Source organism: Pangasianodon hypophthalmus, chromosome 26, assembly GCF_027358585.1.
Source record: "Pangasianodon hypophthalmus isolate fPanHyp1 chromosome 26, fPanHyp1.pri, whole genome shotgun sequence".
Taxonomy (NCBI): Eukaryota; Metazoa; Chordata; class Actinopteri; order Siluriformes; family Pangasiidae; genus Pangasianodon; species Pangasianodon hypophthalmus.
Genome location: NC_069735.1, coordinates 1,863,126 through 1,885,841, shown reverse-complemented (window position 1 = coordinate 1,885,841; position 22,716 = coordinate 1,863,126). Strand labels below are relative to the sequence as shown.

Below are 22,716 nucleotides of genomic sequence, written 5' to 3'. Positions count from 1 at the left end.
ACACCACACACACACACACACACACACACACACACACACACACACACACACACACACACACACACACACACACACACACACACACACACACAACGTCCATAGCAATGTGCTTTTAATTACTGAAATAACTCCACAGTACAGGGATTAGTGGCTTGGTGATTAGTCTGGTGAACCTGCAGGGGTTGTGGGTTCGATTCCCGTCTCCGCTCTGCGTGCGCTGAGTTTGCATGTCCTCTGCGTGTTTCAGGGGTTTTCTCTGGGTACTCCGGTTTCCTCCCCCAGCGCTGTAGGCTGACTGGCATCTCGAAATTGTCTGTAGTGTGTGTGTGTGTGTGATTGTGCCCTGCGAAGGACTGGCACCCTGTGCAGAGTCCCCCGCCTTGTGTAGGATACGCGGAACAGAGAATGGATGGATGGAACAACAATACGATGAAAAAAAGACGACAACAACAGACAGATAGAGAGATAGATACAAGCAGCCAGTTAGACAGATAGATAGACAGATAAACAGACACAGACAGATGGATGGACAGACAGACAAGTTGATAAATACTAAGATAGATAGAGACAGAGAAGTTGATAGATAGATAGATAGATAGACAGACAGACTGATAGAGAAAGATAGACACAGACAGACAAGATGATAGACAGATAAACAGACACAGACAGATGGATGGACAGACAGAGAAGTTGATAGATAGATAGATAGACTGATAGAGAAAGACAGACACATAGACAGACAGATAAACAGACAGACAGATAGATGGACAGACAAGTTGACAGATACTGTAGACAGATAGATAGATAGATAGAGAGACAGACTGATAGAGAGATAAAAGTATTTTGAGGAGCGAGTGTGTTTTGCATTATTGCAGTGTTAATGTTTGTGCTTTAACTGTGTTTTTTATTCCTATAAACACGACACATTAATAATAAAGTGGAACGATAGCGTAGTTTAATATCTGACTCAAAGAATATTTGTGCATATTAATGATTTTCTGTGACATGAACCACCACACACACACACACACACACACACACACACACACACACACACTCCTCATGTATTAAGTTAACTAGATTAGTTAAATATTCGTACACATTCTAATATTTTAGTAATCAAAGGAAAAAGCAGATGATCACATGACTTTGGGCTTCACGGTCTACTTCCTGTACTACTTCCTGTACTACTTCCTGTACTACTTCCTGTCCTGTACGACAAAAACGCTAAACGTGTAATAATGAATAACAAGTTCGTTTGATATTTCAGCAAAGCCGGTGTTTAATTTAATTACCGCGGTGTGAACACAAATCGTACAAAAAGTTATTTACAACAAACAAAACAAATCAGTTTAGTATCTGATGAAGCTCTTCTTCTTTCCACAGAGAGAGAGAGAGAGTGTGTGTGAGTGTGTGTGTGTGTGTGTGTGTGTGAGAGAGAGATCATCACGGCTCGTTACTCTGCAATATCTGTGGAAGGAAAAATACAAAACTTTTCATATTTACCTTTAGATGATAATGAGTATGTGAATCATTAATAATAATAATAATAATAATGAGGATAAAAAAAAGAAACAGGTACAAAAATAAGCATAAGGAGATAAAACTCACACAAATATTAATAAAATACAATAAACATATCAGAAAAATAAGAAAATAAATATCTGAAAAAATACAACAATCAAATAGTTTAATAATAACAATATTAAGAACAGAATAAATTAATAAATATAATTATTAATTAGTAATTAATGTTACTAATAATAATATTAATAAATACTCATTTAATAATAAATAATGAAATGAAAAAAAGAAACTATGAATAACAAAATAGAGTAAGTATTTTAAATAAAATAAATGAAAAAATATACAATAAAAAGAAATTTATGTGTAAGAAAACAGAAAAAAATAAACGAAATAATGGGAAAACAATTGTAAAATAAAGAAATAAAAATAAAACAAAACAAAAAACACCAAAACAAAGGAAATACTTTCACTAAAATGGAAAATTAATTATTTATTTTATTTATTTTTTTTTTTCATCTACATCTGTAAGATGTCAGTACAGCTCGTAATAACTAGGAATAAACATTTAGACCAAAAATAAATAAATAATAAAGCACAGACAGAGTAAAGCAGCTCATGCTCGAGTCTCTGCTGTGTGTGAGTGTGTGTGAGTGTGTGTGAGTGTGTATGTGTGTGTGTGTGTGTGTGTGTGTGTGCTGAGAGTAAAGGTGGGAAAACTTCACCTGTGGCACGTGATGGAGGAGAAGGAGGAAGTGCGTGAACACAGGATGAGGAGTGAACCCGTCACATTAAGGCTAAGCGAGCAGAGCGTCGATTCCGGCTGGAGATAAAATCATGGCCTGGAGAAGATCTGAGAGGGAGATGATGCCTCGCACCGTGTCGTCTTCTCGGTCCACCAGAACCAGCCTGTGAACCTGAACACGAGGACAGACAGCAGCACATTTAACACACCGTCGCTAACCCTAACACTTTCTTTCTACCTATTCTAAAAAAGAAAGTTACGTAAAATTCGTACAGTTAATCAGAAAGTGTTTACGAAAACGTTGTAAACCTGTTTAATCTTACGTTTAAAGTTCTTATTTATTTATTTGTTTGTTTGTTTATTTAAGTGTAATCTTATTTATTAAACTTCCGTGACGTCTTTAATAAATCTAGCTAGCTGAAGTTAACTATATACGTGTCTAATGTTAGCTAAGGTTAACCTACTTTGATAGATTTTATTTCGCATTAACGAACTCCAAACATTCGTTATTTACCGTGACAGAAAGCGAAGGACGCGACGTCTCATGTCGAGACGAAATATTATTCTACCTCAACTCCGAGTTCAAAATCAAAATGGCCGCTCACAGCAAACAAAGTAGCACTTCTTTCATTTGGAATGAATTATACTGTATATGTACTGTGAGTATTTGCTTTAGATGATATCACTCAACGTACAAAAATATTCGCTTGTTAAAGCTGTAACGCAGTCAGCTGGCTAGCTTGTTGATAACATTAAAGCTTAAAAACACTAGAAAATGACGTAGTGTCGAGGTTAGTCAAGCAATAAAGGGGGCGGGGCTTCCATCTGGTCAGTTCATATACGAGATTTCAAAACATCTAACGTTTTTATTGGGGAAGAAATAGATTCTTCTGGCGTATTTCCGAGTGTTAACTCATACGTTATAACTCCGATGTTAACATGCGAAGCTCCTACGGAAAAAATGCGTGCTAGCCTTTAAGCTCCGCCTCTCAAAGGTTGAAGGCAGAACTGTACCAAGAGAAGGATTTAATAGCTGTATTTTCAACCTAAATGTGTTAATACGGACTAATCCTGCTATTATAATTTATATAATTATGAACATATTATGTAAATTTGGTCAGTTTTTGGATATTGTCATGTTATCAAACTGGCTAACACGACAAAACAAACAAACAAACAAACAAACAAACAAAAAACATTCAAATATTCAACTATTTGGTATATTTTGGCATCAGTTTAAAACATCTGCCCACCTCTGCATTAGCGATTCTGTCGACAGCAGTCTCCAACGTTTCGTCAGGATAACACTTAATAACTCCCTCGGCGAAACAGCGCCGTCTCCTCAACGCCTCCTTCATGCTCATGCTCAGGTTGTTGTAGGTTTTCTGTGCTGCCAGATTCTGCAATCAAAACACACAATTAACAAAAAAAAAAAATGACGATACAATGATGAAATTGTAATAAATTCATTATGTTATTGATCAGGGTTAGCAAACTGAACAGAAGGGCAAAATCTAGGGGTGCACAAACTATTGCTGTTGTTATTCTGGAGTATGATATTTGCAAAAAAAAAAATGGTTTAATATTTAAAGATTTTTAAATATATATATATCATTTTTAGATATTCTTACATTTTAAATATTATTTAAGGTATTAAAATGTAAAGTAAAAGCATCAAAAACACCTGCAGACATTTTGTAAGTGTTTATAATTGTAATTTGTACTATAAGTAAGGAATAAAACACCTGGTGACGTGCCGATATGGGAAAATAATCAACGACAGAGAGGTGGGACGAGGCGGATATTCATGTTACTATGCCAAAGCTGATTATTCGCCTAAAACAGCATGTCCCGAAGCGCTTTATTCCTCTCGTACCACAGGAAATCGTCAGCAGTTATGCCTTTTTTTATCCGTCTATAGTTACATTTAACGTTGTGCAACATTTGCGTAACAAATATATACAAAATATATAATCATAAAAAGAATGACACTTAGGATAAAGGAGAGGATTAAAGTTTAGATTTTACTTACTATCACATCAAATCTTGAGTAAAGAGCCACTACCTTACCTAGAAAACAGAAAATCTTAATAATAATAATAATAATAATAATAATACTAGAATATGTATATTAATTTTGCTTGATGTCTTTGAGTCGAGAATGTGTTACCATTTTCATCCACCACAGGCAGAGCAGATACTCGTCTCTCCACAAAAATGGATAAAGCGTCGTACACGGTGGCCGTCTCCTGTATGGTGGCGATGTCTCTGAATGTCCCGACTCCCGCTTCTTCAATTGTCCTCTGCAGAAATTGTGGCGTTGGGATCGTGGCTCTCTGCACATAACAAAATGCCGGCCAGAGGCAGGTGGACGTGAGCGCGAAATTGTCTTTATTAGGGCTGTACATGATTATAGAGCAGGACCTTAGGTAGTGACATGCACTGTTAACATTCTATACTCAGGAATCACTGGGAAACCCTTAGAAAACTGGGAAACCAGGAAGTGACTGGGAAAGGAGAAGGCCTACTAGAAACAAAGAAACCACTGAGAAGCCAATAAAACACTAGAAGGTACTGGGTAGCCAAGAAACCACTGGGAAAGCTAAAAGGTACTGGGAAAACCATAAGCCCCTGGGAAAACCAGAAGCCACTGGGAAAACCAGAAAACCACTGGGAAACCAGAAGCCAGGGGGAAAAACAGAAGCCACTGGGAAAACCAGCAGCCACTGGGAAAACCAGAAGCCAGTGGGAAAGCCAGAAGCCACATGAAAAACAGAAAACTGGAAGGTACAGAATGGGATGCCTAGGCACTGGGAAAGCTAAAAGGCACAGGGAAAACTAAAGGCCACTGGGAAAGCAGGAAGCCTCTGGAAAAACTAGCAGGTACAGCGAAGCCAAGAAAACAACAGGGAAAGTTCAAAAACAATGGGAAGACTGAAGGGCACTGGTAAACCAGGAAGCCACTGGGAAACCAGAAAGTCTTATGGAACCAGGGAAGCTACTGGGAAAACAGGTAAGTATTATGAAGCCAAGAAACCACTGGGAAAGCTTAAAAATCACGGGGAAACCAACAAACCACTGGGAATTCCTAGTAAAGCTAAAAGGCACAGGGAAATCAGGAAGCCATTGAAAAAAGTAGCAGGTACTGGGAAGCCGAGAAACCACACGGAACTCTAAAACCAGAAAGCCACTGGGAAACTAGCAAACCACGCAGAAAACCAAAAGCTACATGGAAAACAGGAAGGTACTGGGATGTCAAGAAACCACTTGGACAACCAATGGCCAATGGGAAAACAGGTAGGTACATGGTGGGGGGGATCTGAAGGCCACTGGAAAATTAGAATGCCACTGGGAAAACAGGAAGTCACTGGAAATCCAGGAAGGTACTGGGAAGCCAGGAAACCTCTTGGACAACAAATAGTCACTAGGAAAACAGGTAGGTATATGGAAGCCAAGAAACCAGTGGGAAACCAAGAAGATTTGTGGGCAAAGGAAAATTAGAAAGCCACTGGGAAACCAGGAAGCCACTGGGAAACCAGTAAGGCACTGGGAGGCTAAAAAAATTTTAAATAAGTTTAAAATACCTGTTAACACATGCAACACTTTCCAATGATACAGTCAACCAAACTAATATTTATAAACAGGATAAACAGGATAAAGCTAGACACAGGAAATAACAATTATGAGGGGGTGTGGTCAAGATAGTCCTGGAGTAGGAACTGGGGAAACCAGGAAGTAAACAGGAAGTTTTCTGCGACACTGCAATCTCAAAATACTAAGGGCAGGGCAAGGAATGAGGATAAAATTATAATGACGATAAACGAAAATGGTCTTACTAACAAATATATACAGGAATTTGAGAATTCGCTTGTGGGTTAAAATGTGGAGGACGTTCCCAGATTCGGGGTCGATGACAGGCAGACGGTGGATTTTGTGCTTCAGTAAGGAATAAACGGCATCGAAAAGGCTGTGAAAGAAACGAGAATTAGAGGCGTAAAACTTTACACTCGCACTCTTGTTTTTGTTGTTGGAATCTTGTGGAGTGTGAGCTGTAGTTACCTCGCTTCAGGTGTGATGCTGATGAGGCTCGGATTATAGTACTGCAGGTAAATGTCTAAAAAGTAAAAAAAAAAAATAGAAAAACTGTAAAACATATATAGCCTATAAAATAAATAAATCTATATAACCATCAGCATGAAGTTTAACACTTATATTTCATTTCCAGGTATAATGTTAAAAAATCTAAAAATTATACAATTAAAATTATATTAAAAAATTATATAAAATATTTTTAAAAATCACATTTAAAAATAAAACCGATTGTGCAAAAAAATAAAACATGCAATTCAAAAATAAAAACAAACAAAAATACAATTATAGCTAGAAAACTTAATCCAAACTGCATTTCACAGGAAATGGAAAACATAACATCAGAAAAAAAAAAAAAAAAAAAAACTATGGCTAAAATTATGGCTGTTAAAAATTGAAATTAAAATCCATCAAAATTAATTCCATTTTAGTTCCAAAGAAAATAAGAAGAAATTAAAAAGGCATTAATGTAATAGATATTTTTCTTCTTCGAAAATATTTTTTGTTGGGGGAAAAAAAAAAAAAAAACTTTAGGATTACAAGCTTGCCTATTAGAACATACAGTGGTTGTTGTTCTCATATACAGTCAGCCTGATATCATCTACATAATGCAGCTCATTTACTTTGAAATGAATCACCTCTCCATGTCTGAATCTTGTGATCCTCTAGCTCATAAATTTGAACCTTGATGGAAGAAAAAAAACACAAGAGAATTATTCTAGTGAGATGAAGAAAATCAGAGATCAGAGACAGGAAGTTAACCTGATGGTTACTCCATAGCTACTTTAGCATCAGATACCAAACACGTTCGGTCTAATTGACTATGTTTGGAATGAGGTGAACACTGTGCAAGTGTTACATTTGGCTGAACTATTCCTTTAACACATCTAGTGTCACTACTGACCATTGGGGATTTATAGTAGCGATGGAGAATGTTGATGAAGTCTGTGATGGTCAGCATACCTGTGCGTCGTGGAAGAAAGGAAATAGTGATAAATATTGGATTGTATTCAGTACTGTATTCAGAGTTGAGCTATGTGCATAGTGAGGATTTAATACCGAAATTCCACACATCAATATTCAGACCTCAAATAAGTACGAACTTAATTTAGACAGCAGGTTGGATTTTTGCAAAGAGGGTGGAATTTGAGAAGACAGAGGCGTGTCTCAATTAGACACGATTCTGACCTTTCTTCTTCAAACAAGGAGCAGAATTAATTATTAAATCATCGATGTTCTTTTATCAATTTGACAAATCAAAATTGTGCGTTAGAATCACGATAAAAACAGCGTATATCATACACACACGTTACGATTACGACCTCAATTTACTTTCTTGTGGCTTCATTAAATTGTGCACACAATTAAATAAGTGCAAAATAATAGCATGTGCTGGATCAAGTGCTATTCTATAATCTGAATAGGCTGCATAGAAAAGCAGCTGCCTGCGTAACCCAATTCTGAATATGTGTAACTTTCCAACTTAATGAATATCACAAAAAACTGATATCATAAACGATGCAAATTTGATTATAGTTTGTATTTGTACAGACGAGAAAGTGCGCTTGATTATCTGTGTGTCTTACCCACAAATCTCTGCAGTTTGCTGTCCCATAGCGGTGCTGCTCGTAAACCGTTTGCCACTAACGCGAAAAAGGCTTTCTTTACCTATAAATAAATAAAATAACGATTATGTGATAATCATTTTTATTCACCGTTGCCTAGTACCTAAGTAAAAAAATATCGATTTTGTTAATCTGAAAAGAAATCTTGGAGGAAATAGAAATTATTTAGGAAAGAAATAAATCACCCAACATACCTGCAGAGCCGTGTCAAAAATAACGAGCTTACAGCTGGTGGGAATGGCGTCGTAACAGCAGTGTTTCTTCATAAATTCTAGGTAGGCCTCAGCTCCTGGGTCGGTTGCTGAAAGGGAGACAGGAGAGACCAGGAATGTGTGTGTGTGTGTGTGTGTGTGTGTGTAAGTATGTGTTTGCATTCTCCTAAACTGCTGCTACAGACCAACATGGCCGTTTCCTACAGAACTACTGGAGTATTCCCATTTGCTCTTTTCTTTGCTGACTACAAATAAGAAAATTGTCACCTCGTGTCCTCATCGTTTGAGTTGAAGTATAGAAACGTGACGCAGAGTAACTGATCTCTTTACTTTGATAAGTCTATAAATAAATCATAACTACTTGTGAATCTGCCAGCATTCCCAGCAGCCTGTATTTCTGGGCAGGGTGGTGAGTCATCTCTTCTGCCAGGCGGATGATAGACAGGATTAAAGACCAAACTCTTAGACAGGAACTTAGAATGTCTTCTTAAAATGGCTGCCGTGCCATCTGCTAAGCGTACCAGATGAAATGTGAGCAGTAAGCAAACACAATTGATTTGTGACTGGATAGAGCTGAAAAATGCACAAGTGAATAGTTACAGAGTGGCACCTGCCAGTTACAGAGCGCCATCTGCTAGATATGGAGTGGCAGCAGCCAGTTACAGAATACAACTTGCTAGTTACAGAGTGGCATTTGTTAGTTACGGAGCGGCATCTCTTAGTTACGGAGCGGCATCTGTTAGTTACGGAGAGGCATCTCTTAGTTACGGAGAGGCATCTCTTAGTTACGGAGAGGCATCTGTCAGTTACAGAGCGGCATCTGTTAGTTACGGAGCGGCATCTTTTTGTTACGGAGTAGCATCTCTTAGTTATGGAGTGGTACCTTTTTGTTACAGAGTGGCATCTGTTAGTTACAGAGCGGCATCTGTTAGTTACGGAGCGGCATCTCTTAGTTACGGAGTGGCATCTTTTTGTTACGGAGTGGCATCTGTTAGTTACAGAGCGGCATCTGTTAGTTACGGAGCGGCATCTCTTAGTTACGGAGAGGCATCTGTTAGTTACGGAGCGGCATCTCTTAGTTACGGAGCGGCATCTGTTAGTTACGGAGCATCATCTTTTAGCTACGGAGCGGCATCTCTTAGTTACGGAGCGGCATCTGTTAGTTACGGAGCGGCATCTTTTTGTTACGGAGCATCATCTCTTAGTTACAGAGAGGCATCTCTTAGTTACGGAGTGGCATCTCTTAGTTACGGAGTGGCATCTGTTAGTTACGGAGCGGCATCTTTTTGTTACGGAGCGGCATCTTTTAGTTACGGAGCGGCATCTTTTAGTTACGGAGCGGCATCTTTTTGTTACGGAGCGGCATCTGTTAGTTACGGAGCGGCATCTTTTAGTTACGGAGCGGGATCTTTTTGTTACGGAGCGGCATCTGTTAGTTACGGAGAGGCATCTGTTAGTTACGGAGCGGCATCTTTTTGTTACGGAGCGGCATCTGTTAGTTACGGAGCGGCATCTGTTAGTTACGGAGCGGCATCTGTTAGTTACGGAGCGGCATCTTTTTGTTACGGAGCGGCATCTGTTAGTTACGGAGCGGCATCTGTTAGTTACGGAGCGGCATCTTTTTGTTACGGAGCGGCATCTGTTAGTTACGGAGCGGCATCTGTTAGTTACGGAGCGGCATCTTTTTGTTACGGAGCGGCATCTTTTAGTTACGGAGAGGCATCTTTTAGTTACGGAGAGGCATCTGTTAGTTACGGAGCGGCATCTTTTAGTTACGGAGAGGCATCTGTTAGTTACGGAGCGGCATCTGTTAGTTACGGAGCGGCATCTTTTAGTTACGGAGCGGCATCTTTTTGTTACGGAGCGGCATCTGTTAGTTACGGAGCGGCATCTGTTAGTTACGGAGCGGCATCTTTTTGTTACAGAGCGGCATCTTTTAGTTACGGAGCGGCATCTGTTAGTTACGGAGCGGCATCTGTTAGTTACGGAGCGGCATCTGTTAGATACGGAGCGGCATCTTTTAGTTACAGAGTGGTAGAGCGGCATCTTTTAGTTACGGAGCGGCATCTGTTAGTTACGGAGCGGCATCTGTTAGTTACGGAGCGGCATCTTTTTGTTACAGAGCGGCATCTTTTAGTTACGGAGCGGCATCTGTTAGTTACGGAGCGGCATCTGTTAGTTACGGAGCGGCATCTGTTAGATACGGAGCGGCATCTTTTAGTTACAGAGTGGTAGAGCGGCATCTGTTAGTTACGGAGCGGCATCTTTTAGTTACAGAGTGGTAGAGTGGCATCTGTTAGTTACGGAGTGGCATCTGTTAGTTACGGAGCGGCATCTGTTAGTTACGGAGCGGCATCTGTTAGTTACGGAGTGGCATCTTGTAGTTACGGAGCGGCATCTTTTAGTTACGGAGTGGCATCTGTTAGTTACAGAGTGGTAGAGTGGCATCTGTTAGTTACGGAGCGGCATCTGTTAGTTACGGAGTGGCATCTGTTAGTTACAGAGTGGTAGAGTGGCATCTGTTAGTTACGGAGCGGCATCTGTTAGTTACGGAGCGGCATCTGTTAGTTACGGAGCGGCATCTGTTAGTTACGGAGTGGCATCTTGTAGTTACGGAGCGGCATCTTTTAGTTACGGAGTGGCATCTGTTAGTTACAGAGTGGTAGAGTGGCATCTGTTAGTTACAGAGCGGCATCTGTTAGTTACGGAGCGGCATCTGTTAGTTACGGAGTGGCATCTGTTAGTTACGGAGTGGCATCTGTTCCTTAGGGAGCATCATCTGTTAGTTACAGAGTGGCATGATAGCTTCCTAATGCTAGTCACTGAGTGTCTGGTGTAACATAAGTTATTTTTTACACTTTGTAACTGATAAATGCTTTGAAAGCATCATTTGTAAGACACATATCAAAACAGCCTGCTGTTGTGGTTAATATGTGACCAGTGGTGTGTATAGACTACTGTCTCCTTTATTAATATTAAATACCACATCTATAAGGCATAAGTGTTAAATATTAAGTTCAAAGCATATTCAGGTGACCTACCTGAATTATTCATGACATGAGGGTCAGGGCAAACCTCCTGTCCAGAGAAATAAAGAAAAGAAAGAAAAGAAAAGGTCGGAGTAAGTGACAGGATGCGTCCTAAATTGCGTACTAAGCCTACTAAGTAATCAGCACTAATGAGATCAGATACTACAGAAGCTACTGTTTAGTACGCAAGTAGCCACAGTGCTTATAGATTCCAACAGCCAATCAGATTCGAGTGTCATCAGTAACGGTTAAACTCGGGTCAAGACGATAACGGTAGATAAACAGATTCTTTTTTTTTTTTTTTTAAATTAGAGATTATATGTTTAGATTTTATCTCTTCTGTATAAAAATATATATATAAATATTCGACGCATTCATTAACGGTATTTATTTATTTTTTTAGCCGTTAGCATACCTGCGTTACAGACTCCATAGCGCGCGCGCGCCCGTGTGCGGGTGCCCGCTTTGCGCATGCGCGTGCCCGCTGGCGCCTATATCTATGTGTGGTGATCTATAATGGGAAAGTGGTGAAGGGGAATGACTGACTCTGTGTGTGTGTGTGTGTGTGTGTGTGTGTGTGTGTAGGTAGGTAGGTCGCCTATTTTAGGTTTGGGAACCATGAACCTTTATGAAGGCTGTAAAAACCACTTATTGGGTGCGTTTCAAATCGGTATGCTGAGGCTGTGTCTGAAATGTGTGGAATCGACTCTCATACCCACTTACTGCCTACCTTTCTCACTCGTGCACTTCAAAATTACACTCCACTGCTTTTCCCTAAGCCATAGAGTTACTACGACTTAAAATGATTCATATATTAACACATATAGCAATGTTTTTCTGAATCACGTACTCACTGGGTCGAACGACAGGACTGGGATTGTGCGGCGCGCAGCACCTCATCAAAGTCGGGAGCTGTAGTCGAAATCTCATCTCCGCTGTTACATCCATGCTTTGTTTACGTTCACACAAGCGCATTGTAGATCATTAGAAACACGTACTACCTGATAATACCTGTGTATTACCACTTAAGGTTAATTCGTAACTGATTTGCAGCAACTACAGCAAATTAATCAACACCTTCTGACCAATCAGAATCGAGAATTCAGCAGCGCTGCATTTCTGAGCCATTTCATGAACCTTTATTAATATTATTAATTGAAAACGTCACATCGTATGAGCAGAAATGTCTGAATAATCTGCGAAGGTAGCTAGAAAAATAGCTTAGCTTGTGTGCAAATCACGTAGAGCAGTTAAACGTGTGCAAAACAGTGAAATGAAGAATGTTTAAGAATCGAGTTCGACAGTATATCCGCAATTGAGTTGAAATTTTCTTTATGTAAAGCATCTCAAGAAATCTAGTCCCTCAGATCACTCACTTTTTTTTTTTTTAAACATAGCCAGTAGATTATAACATAGGGAGCTAGGTGTTGATTTGACACACACCCTAATTCTGTGTGCAAACCGTTTACATGCCAAAGTGCTCACAGGTCAGTCCAAATTTAGCACTTGGCCTCCGGGATATGCAACAAAACACACGCAGCACCTCACAAGCGAGACGCAAAGAGGACAAGACTAATTACCTAACACCTCAATAAGACCTTTTAACTCAACCCAGGGTTTAGAACTAGTTAGTTACATTTACTTTAATAACTAACACTAACCATAGCTAGCCATAGCTATGTTACCGAAAAACCGCAAAGTAGCGTAAACTCCTCTGTTATGAAGATGTCAGAAAACGTAAAGTTACAGCTTTACTTCTGACACTGGAGACTCCTTCCATAAATGTTAAATAAACATCTCCCGTACGGAAAAGTTCACCATATCATACAATTTTACGCTGTTTTGTGTGTGTGTGTGTGTATTTGTTATGGAAGATGATAACAGCGTAAGATGTTACAGCTGGAACTGCTGTTAATCAACACCTTTTGACCAATCCGAATCGAGAACTCAGCAGGATCGTATTTTCTGTAGTATTTTCTGAATTTCTGAGAGTGTTAAATGGTTTTTACGCTAAAAATAAATTAAAAAAACACGCTACATGTCTATTAGGGAGATTTATTATCATTTTGCACAATTATATATAAGATTTAAAACCCCAAAAGTAGATTAAACAGCTCAGTTTCCATAAGGAGATTATTTTTCATTCTTTGGTTGAATTAATAAATATCAAAATTTGTTAACGCACTGACAATTTTAGACTAACAAAGTTTCCAACCATGGAATATTAAAAATGTCAGCTTTACTTACATATGCAATTACTAAATAAATAAATTAATAATGTAATAATTTAAAATACAAACATAAATGATTAATATTAATATTTTATGTTGTGTAATTGGCGAATTTCCGAAATTTGTTCATGAAGTAAAAACATGGTGAATACGAATATAATTAAAGCTGCTGTGTGTAACTATTTGAGAAATATTTTTATTATTTATTTTAAACGCTTCATATAAAACCATTTAATAACCTCAATTTCTCAGATTTTTTTCTCACATCAATCTTGGTTTTTTTTTTTCTGAAAGAATGAATATGTCCAGAGTGAATCACAAGAACAATGTTTTGAAGTATTTATTCATTTAATGCAGTATTACTTTTTTTAATAACAAAAGAAAAAAAGATACATATTGCAGCTTTAAAGGTCAAACTACTTTCCAATACAATAACTTGACCTTCTATGTAAGAACTTGACAAGAAAATATTCATTTCTAATCCAAAACCTGCTGAGACTCTTCCGACATGAATTTCTTTGATTTCTCCGAATTCTCAGATCCGATGCATCAGAACATCTTTATGAAGTTTATGAAATGGCTTGTTTTTGTCAAAATTCTATCTAACTACAAGTACTTACTTGTAGGAGCAAGAAGCAGTTATTGTAAATTTTCAGTAACTATCAACTGACTTGCCTTTTAAGGAAAAGAGGTGGAGCTAAACAGCTCTGTTGCGACTAGGGGGCGGGGCTAATTTCCAGAAATTTTTACCTGGAAACCTGAAATAAAGAAAGAGGGCAAATCTATTCCAGCTTTCTAAGGTATTTCTGAAATCATCACATATGATAATCACATAATCTGTTGTTTAAAAATGATTATAATTTGAAAACAATAAGTACAGAAACTTCAGACGATACTTTTATCCAATCAAATCCTTTATTCATCTTCAAGCTGTATAACAAACAAGAAGAACCGGCATGCAGTCTCGACTAATAGTTCATAACCAAAGCAAACAAAAAAAGTTGGCTAGATTTATTTAGCTATTGTTTACGAAAATAGAATTAGCGACCTTTTTCCAGAACAGAACTTGCAAAGCTTTCCTCAGTCTAACGTAACAGCTCGCATGTTAGCGCTCTCGAAATTTAACGTTGTTTGTTGCTCTGTTCCAAACGCTACAATTTACGTCTGCGTACATGTTTTAGTAGAAAAAAAAAAAACATAAAATCGATTCTACTAAAACATCCTGACAGAAGTTCCTACGGCTGACGGATGGCGCGTTTTCCCATAATGCAACGTGAGAACACGTCAGCTTTAGCGTCCTGAAGTGTTTTATTCCAATTTGCCATCAACTACAATTTTTAACGTATCGATGAGCGACACGTAATAGCCTACTATAAATCCATTTCTAGTTACATTACGCTATAATTTCGCTACTTACGTTACAACCGCTATAAAGAGTCGTTCTCTCAACAGCCTCCTTTTTCCTTTCGTCTTAAAACCTCAGCTTGTCACGTTACCGAAAAACCGAAAAGCGTAAACACCGGAGACTCCTTCCATAAACTTTAAATAAACGTCTCCTTACAGAAAACTTCACGATTATACGTTTCTCTTTGTTAAAATAACACCACGTTATTATTATTATTATTATTACTCTTATTATTATTAGCCTTAGATTACATATAGCGTCTGCCGTACAAGTCCTGTTACTATAGAAACGATAACGTATTCGAACGAGCCGGCGCTACTGTCAGAGCTGCGGTTATAGGAAATCAATCGCGTTCTAACCAATCGAAATCGAGAATTCAACAGTGCTGTGGTACAGATGTAACATCCTAATCCTAGAGGTCGTTCTTGTTTAGCATCTCAGTCAGGTTATAACTTATCGGAATACTCGCTAGGCTATTAGCAAGCTACTTCTAGGCTAGAAAAGTGCGCAACGTTTCTCCGTGACTTTATTTGACTTGCAGTGAAGTTCGGGATCCAGCCACTGAGTCACCTGATCGTCTAACAAGCTCAAAAAAAAAAAAAAAACTCTTTCGATTTAATACTTGCCCCTCAGTGTTCTTGACTTGTCCAGGGCTTCAATGCAACATAGACTGTTAAAAAAAAAAAAAAAAAAAAAAAAAAAAAAAACACACACTGCAGGAACACACCATGAAAGCTCACACAACTCCTCTGAGCTGATGCTTCACCCAGATTGTCGTTAAACTCCAAAAACGACTTTACAATAAAAAAAAAAAAAAGAAGAAGAAAAAAAAAAAAAAAGAGTATCAATTGTCAAGAATTTCCACCCACGCAGCGACACTCTTTCACAGGCAGGGGGCGATGTAAATGTTTCGATCCTCACCTCAAGAGCAATAACACCATAATACCAAACCTTTACCAAAAAGCCTTACACGCTCTTTCTTATGTCATTTCAATTTTCTTAAATGTTTTTTTAGCTAAAAAAAAAACAAACAAAAAAAAAACCCAAAATCACCAAAACAGGTTTGAAAACTTACATGAGGAAGAACATTTGGAGGCACAGATTCGAAGGAACGACACGCAAGATCGCTGAAGATGATGGACTCGGTTGCCAAATTCTTCTCCGTTTCAAGAGCTTAATTGTTTTGTTTTTTTTGTTTTTAAAAAAATCTATCAAAAAAAAAATCTGAATCTTTATCATCTGTATCAATGCAAAAATATATGTAATATTTATTCGTTTTATTTTATATCAGTGCTTTTAATCGGGAACTAAACGTAGAAGCCATTTTGTTTTACGCGATTTAAAAATATACAAAAGATTAGACGGGGGATTCTGGGAGTAATCTGGCAACTCGAGTGCTTTTTTGAATTTCTGAAATTATTGGTAGTGATTTATATAACTTAAGTTTGTAATTTATTTTATGTATGTTATATTTTTTAATTGTAAAAACGTCAGCTCAAACTAGCCAAAAAATGTAAGGATTAACTTGAAATTCAAATTTCCTTTGAATTGTTCGTCAAGTTTTAAAACGTTTTCTTCACAAACGTGGATTTTTTTTTTCCAGCTTCATTAACACACTCTTTACTCAAACTCCACCCTCCACCCTCGCGTGATCAAAGTGCTTTTATATATAGAGAAGGTGTTAAACATACAAAATCCCACCAAAAAAAAAACAAAAAAAAAACACCAACATTACAAACGTTGAAAGACAATCTCACGGTCTCTAAGTCGGTATGAGGAGAACCTGCGCTTTCCCATAAGGCATTGCAGCTTCGGGGCAGCAGCTGTGTCTGTGAAAAGCGGCGAGCGGACTCGGGAGGAAAGGCGACTGAGCGAGGAGATCGTGGGAGGAGAACCAGGCGAACGAGGTGGCGTTCTGAGCGCCGCACACGTGAAGCTCCGTCGGCTGGGCGTCCGAATGAACGAGAGCGGAGAGGAGCGAGCTCCACAGAGAGAGGGCGGAGTTCGGGTGGAGGGGAGGAGCAGAACTCGGGCCGTGACGGTGTCGGGGATGGTGCTGGTGGAGATCCGGAGCGTGTTCGGGTTTTTGGGTGGTGTTGGCGAGGACGCAGCAGCGAGGATGGAGCGACGAGGCCGAGGCGTGAGGATGGAAGAGGGCGGGGTTTACGGGGTCGGCGTGCGGGAGGTTGAGCTGGTGAAGAGCCGCGGACGCGGCGAGGAGACCGGTGACGCTCGTTAGGTACAGGAGACCGAGCATACACGTGACCTGCAGAGAGAAACGCGTTTACTCGTTTACGTAAACAACAACATCTAATAAATGCCTCAAAAACACAATTACAAAACTTCTGTTTCATTCTGAATTCCTCTAGTTTACATTCCGTGTTTTTAAATAAATCTGTACATCTCTGTTAAAGAATATAAAACCTGTAGGACTTTCTCTCTCTCTTTAATTCTGTTTAAAATAAATGTTTACGGCTGCATTTTATTAATCACTTATTATTATTATTGATATATATACACAATATACATGTTCTGTGACAACACTATCGTAAGATTAATCATTTCTGTATACGTTACGTAACGTTTTATGTCAGTTTTTACTGCATAACCACGTTCTTCTCTGCCGACGGATCGTACCTTGGTGAAGTGCTGGTAGGCAGCGACGAGCGCGTTCCTCCAGTTGGCCTGCTCCAGCAGCACACACAGGTCAGTGTACGTGTACCAGCCGCGCTTCGTCCCCTGCCGCTCCGCGATGCTGCCAGGACGACGTAACGGATTAACGAAACCAACGGAACAAACCAAAATTCGGCTCTAGATGATTTTTACCGGCATCAGATTCGTCTACATGTACACGACAGACCCAAACTATCCACCGCAATGCAGCGAAGGTTGTGTGTGTATGCAATCATAGAAAATATATCTCTGAAAATATATCCGCCATTTTGTTTTGCTTTGATGAACATAAAACATGTCTAATTCAGAAAAGATCCACTATCTTAGAACTGCGGAGATCACATGACGACGCTACACGCTAGATATATTCAGATTCGACAAAAAAAAAAAAAAAAAGGTGTGGTTTAAATGAAGAAAAAAAAAAACTTCTTGACTAGTTTAGCTTGTCTGAATCGCACCTTTTTTGTTCTAAGTGTAATAACATGACATAATATCGAGCTGAGAATAGTATTTGACATAATAACACACACACACACACACACACACAAAAGAACAAACACTAACCAGGTTTCGAGTCGGCTGAGCGCATTAAAGAACTCACTGGGCTCAGCAAACAGGCGCCAGTCCTGAAACACACAGATAATGAACTTTTATGAGACGTTAAAGGTGAACGGTGAACTGTATATTTAAAACCTGGGAATTCCTCGCTGTTCAGTAAAACAGAAGATGTTGGCGTAGCAGGTGAAGGATGTGTTCAGTAGTTCACATACGATGGCACTGAGGAAATTCAGCTCCAGCATGTTGACCGTCTGGACATCCAGCTTTCCGGCGGCGCCCCATTCGTCGTTGAAAACTTCCTCCTCTTCACCTTCGTCGTACAGATATTTACTGGCAACCATCTGCAGGGGAGAGAGGAAAAAAAAAAAAAACAGACTCTTGTTTTTTCACATGTATTATCTTTTGTGTAACGTGCCAGCGACGCTACTCTACGCTGGGAACGGGATCATCTCTGGACGTCTGAAGAGCTCACCATGGAGATCAGGAAGAGGTCGGAGGAGGAGATCTGCTGCAGGTACTCAGGGTTTCTGTGTCGGAGTCTTTCGATGTAAACCAGGGCCAGCATCATCGCGCACGGGGAGATGCACGCTTCTCTGAGGTGGGGGGGGAGGAACATTTATACAGATTAAACGTACTATATAATTTATTTAATTAAAATAAAAAGTTGAGATGTTTTTATATATATATATATGTATATGTGTGAGGCTACACCGATTTCTCCTCCACTACAGATGGAGTAAACGCACTCACCTGGCTACATGTGCTGCGTACTTCTTGCGGAGTTTCCGTATAGGGCTCGGGGCTGACTTCTGGAGAAGCTCGACGGCGATATCTAGAGTCAACCACAAACAAACAAACAAACAAATAAACAAACAAATTAATAAATTAATAAATCTTGTGGACCTTGAATAGCTGTAATGCTCCTGCTTCAGCACCGGGTTATGTAACATGATACATTTTATATAAGGAAATAAAAAAAAAAAAAAAATTCTGTTCATATCATAAACCAGGGGTTAGAGTTAGTGGAGTCCTAATGGAGGGGGCGTGGCCTTTATGCCCATCATTAAGAGTGAAGGGGGCGTGGCCTATATATCAATTAATACTAGTGAAGGAGGCGTGGCTTATTTGTCAGTCCTTATGAAGGGGGTGTGGCCTATATATATCAATTAATACTGGTGAAGGAGGCGTGGCTTCTTTGTCAGTCCTAATGGAGGAGGCGTGGCCTATGTGTATGTATATATATGTATATATATATATATATATATATATATATATATATATATATATAAATAAATTAATACTAGTGAAGGGGGAGTGGCCTATACATCAATTAATATTAGTGAAGGAGGCGTAGCTTCTGTGTCTGTCCTAATGAAGGAGGTGTGGCCTATATATATCAATTAATACTAGTGAAGGAGGTGTGGCCTATATATATCAATTAATACTAGTGAAGGAGGTGTGGCCTATATATATCAATTAATACTAGTGAAGGAGGCGTGACCTATATATCAATTAATACTAGTGGAGGAGGCGTGACCTATATATCAATTAATACTAGTGAAGGAGGCGTGGCCTATATATCAATTAATACTAGTGGAGGAGGCGTGGCCTATATATCAATTAATACTAGTGGAGGAGGCGTGGCCTATATATCAATTAATACTAGTGGAGGAGGCGTGAAACATGGCATCATATTGAATTGCTTTAACTCCACATCTTGTGTGTCTGATGTATTGAGCTGCACATCATATCATGTCAGAAGCGCGCACACACACACACACACACGCACACACACACACACTCATATATATATACACGCACACACACACACACACGCACACACACACACACTCATATATATATACACGCACACACAGGGTACAAACTCACCAGTAACAGGACAGGAAAGTGCATCTAGAGACGCATCTTGATCCAGACCGTAGTACAGACGCTTCCTCACGCGCTCTGAAAGTCTCTGATGTCCCGGGACAAACTACACACGAGTGAAAACAACGTCAGGCTCGTTAGCGGAAATCCAGCGCGACTATTTAATACAACTTAATACGTTTTAATTTTTTTATATTTTAGACCTTAAAAGCCTGAGCATTTTTTTTTGTTTATTTGTTTCATTGTGAAAGCAAACCCAATGTTCAGACTTTTTTGCTCATCAATTGATTAAAAAAAAAAAAAAACTTTCGTTATTTAGAAATTATTCAGACATAAAATGTCACATCTATAGAATATTAAAAAATATAAAAAAATTATTTGTTATACATACTTAATGGAATTTGGATCATGAATGTATAAAAATAAAAGAATTATTTTTAAAAATGTTTTCCAAAATATGCAAGAAACATGTGAAAAGTATTTTTAAAATTAATTCCTGAAATTAATTTAGACTTTTTTTAATTTTATTATGAAGATTAGGGTGTATATATATAATATAACCTTTTGCCTCATTTGCATACATTTGCATATATTTGCATATTCACTTTAGAGTAAAGAAAAACACTTAAAATGGTGTTAAAGCTGTCACTGATCCTGTTGTGTCCCAAACTGCACCCTGTTCCCTACATAGTGCACTATTTTTAAATGTTTCTCGCTGTAGTTACATCTGAACTCCTTGTTAAAGATTATTCAGTGCTCTTATGAAATTCCCACAATGCACTGCTTTGGGTCAGCGTCCAAATGATGTACTAATACACATTGAGTGCACTTTGTAGCTTGTAGGGAATAAGGGAGTGTGGCGCAATTTGGGACGCACCCCGGCTGCCATGTTATATTTATAAGTGACACTAAGACATATTGAATAGATATTTAGAACAATTTTAATAACAGTTAGCTAATAAATACTAATGTACATTAATCTGACATGTTTCTTTTTTTTTTAAATGTTTAAATAAAATGTTCTTACAGATAAATAAGTGAACATTAATCAACATGGCCTAAGCTAGTTAGCATGTCTCGCGCCACTTAGCCAGGAAGCGAGATAAACAACATCCGAAATATTAAAAATACACATTTATTAGTATTTTTATTGCTTTAATGTCACATATGGTGGTTTGATTTTAAAATATAACTCCTTAATACAGTGACTCCTTTAACAAAACAAAAACATAATAACAGCCAATAAGAGCTGAAGTTGCTAGCTAATTAGCACAAGGGGTCGCTACTAAATAAAACACGTCCATTTTCACGACAAATAAACACACACACACCGTAAACTCCTGAAAGTCGCTGAAAGGAAACATCCGCTCGTCGAATAAATCCCCAAAATCCATTTTTTACAGTCTAATTCACCGACATTAAACAGTGAGAAACCCGGTAAACACACAGACAGGCGTCGCCCTCAGACGCCTTCTCCTTCTTCCGCAACAGCGGCTGCGCCCAAATACAGCGCCGCCTTACTGTAGTGCACTAGGTAGTGTCCATCTAACATCATATACACGCTATTTAATGCGCTTGTATAGGGACTGTGTAGCGATTTGGGATGGAACCCACGACTCCAAAGGCATCCAGAATGGCGGAAAGAGTTAACGTCTGATTTCACAGCTCGAGTTCAGTCAGAATAAAGACTAAAGGTCCTGTATTTGCAGAAGGCAATTGTTCATTTACTAAATTAATAATGGTACATATTTAATGTGAATAATAGTCTGAATACTCTTACAAGAATAAAGGGTCATTAGCAAAAGTGATGCTACCGCCACCATGCTTCACCATTCTTCACCATGCAGCTTGATATTTAACTCGATTTCAGTCATATTAAAGACTAAAGGGCCTGTATTTTTAAAAGACAAGTGTTCATTTACTAATCTAAACCTCAAATATTTAACAAAATTTTATTGAAAATGCTGTTTATATACAGAAACACAATGTTTTATGTGTTTTAACACAGTGTAGCTGCTGTGAGAAATGGGAAAGTTCAGCAATAAAAAAAAAATGGCTCAGATGAATAATAAATTAGTAAATTAATAATGGTACATATTTATCTAATGTGAATAATAGTCTGAATACTGTTACAAGAACACATAAAATGAAGCCAAGGGTCATTTTCAAAAGTGATGCTTCCACCACCATGCTTCACCATGCAGCTTGATATTTAACTCGAGTTCAGTCGTATTAAAGGCTGTATTTATAGAAGACAAGTGTTCACTTACAAATCTAAACCTCAAATGTTTAACAAAATTTTATTTAAAATGCTGTTTATGTACACATATACAATGTTTTACACTTTTTAACACAGTGTAGCTGCTGTGAGAAATGGGAAAGTTCAGCAATAAAAAAATAGAAATGGCTCAGATGAATAAATATCAGTAAATTAATAATGGTACATATTTATCTAATGTGAATAATAGTTTGCATGCTCTTATTAAATTCAAAATGAAGCCAAAAGTCATTTTCAGAATAATGATGCTACCACCACCATGTGTCACTGGGGGATCGTTTCTCAGGGTGATGAGCGGTGTTGGGTTTGTACACGCTATTTAAAGTGATTTTAGGAATGCGTAGCTATTTGGGATGTAACCCGCGACTCCGGAGGCATCCAGATCAGCGGAACGAGTTCACACAGTGAACAATTCAAATGGCTCAGACGAATAAATATATAAAAAAAATACTAATAAATG

General features: G+C 38.5%; 2 protein-coding genes across 11 annotated transcripts; both read right to left on the bottom strand.

The window, feature by feature from the left end:
- Positions 1-1,257: 1,257 nt before the first annotated feature.
- On the bottom strand, positions 1,258-11,758 carry prkag3a (protein kinase, AMP-activated, gamma 3a non-catalytic subunit). 10 transcript variants are annotated; one of them, XM_053230065.1, is made up of 13 exons: positions 11,640-11,756; positions 11,237-11,273; positions 8,178-8,284; positions 7,945-8,026; positions 7,263-7,321; positions 6,982-7,042; positions 6,329-6,383; positions 6,110-6,236; positions 4,440-4,605; positions 4,302-4,339; positions 3,523-3,669; positions 2,250-2,441; positions 1,258-1,470 (listed from the first exon to the last, which is right to left on the bottom strand). In XM_053230065.1, exons 1-12 carry the CDS (start codon positions 11,655-11,657, stop codon positions 2,322-2,324), a joined length of 1,017 nt encoding a protein of 338 aa, XP_053086040.1. In that variant the 5' UTR covers positions 11,658-11,756; the 3' UTR covers positions 1,258-1,470; positions 2,250-2,321. The 10 variants fall into 10 exon arrangements, with proteins under 10 accessions (XP_053086040.1, XP_034155936.2, XP_053086044.1 ...); XM_034300045.2 differs by having other exon boundaries at positions 6,997-7,042; XM_053230066.1 differs by lacking the exon at positions 1,258-1,470 and having other exon boundaries at positions 1,888-2,441; positions 11,640-11,757.
- A 2,590-nt stretch (positions 11,759-14,348) lies between these two features.
- On the bottom strand, positions 14,349-21,480 carry cnppd1 (cyclin Pas1/PHO80 domain containing 1). Its single transcript, XM_026928708.3, has 8 exons — positions 21,310-21,480; positions 19,982-20,084; positions 18,842-18,923; positions 18,564-18,684; positions 18,304-18,432; positions 18,098-18,159; positions 17,498-17,615; positions 14,349-17,126 (listed from the first exon to the last, which is right to left on the bottom strand). The coding sequence occupies exons 1-8, from the start codon at positions 21,370-21,372 to the stop codon at positions 16,623-16,625; spliced, it is 1,182 nt and encodes a 393-aa protein (XP_026784509.3). The 5' UTR covers positions 21,373-21,480; the 3' UTR covers positions 14,349-16,622.
- Positions 21,481-22,716: the final 1,236 nt, after the last annotated feature.